The following is a 327-nucleotide window of genomic DNA, read 5'->3' on the forward strand; positions in this document are numbered from 1 at the left end:
TAGGCAAAGCTCTAATCATATGGCCAGCAGGTACAATCTGCAGTTCAGACAAAAAGAAAGACACAAAATATAAAGTTCCTCCTCCTCTGAACAGGAATGCCCATAAAGGCGAGTTCTGACAAGCTGAAGAGGGAGGTCGAGGATTTCGGATGTCCGCCAAACTTTCCCGAGGAAGACGTCCAAGAGGAGGTCCAGGTCCAAGAAGTGACGATCAAGGATAAGTCCAAGGGAAAGAAGGTGAGTGAAAGTGGGATAGGGAGAGAATAAGAATGAAGGAAAGAGGGCAAATGGGAGAAAATGGGAGAGTGAATGAGAAAGAGACTTGAA

General features: G+C 45.9%; 1 protein-coding gene across 1 annotated transcript in view; it reads left to right on the top strand.

Moving 5' to 3' along the window:
- The window catches only part of LOC119587713 (leucine--tRNA ligase, cytoplasmic-like), a 7,935-nt gene that overhangs the window by 2,987 nt on the left and 4,621 nt on the right, over positions 1 to 327 (top strand). Inside the window, exon 4 of the mRNA XM_037936396.1 lies at positions 95 to 237. Coding sequence (XP_037792324.1) covers positions 95 to 237 — 143 coding nt within the window. The remainder of the gene's footprint in view (positions 1 to 94; positions 238 to 327) is intronic.

The sequence above is a fragment of the Penaeus monodon genome, chromosome 23 (assembly GCF_015228065.2).
Source record: "Penaeus monodon isolate SGIC_2016 chromosome 23, NSTDA_Pmon_1, whole genome shotgun sequence".
Taxonomy (NCBI): Eukaryota; Metazoa; Arthropoda; class Malacostraca; order Decapoda; family Penaeidae; genus Penaeus; species Penaeus monodon.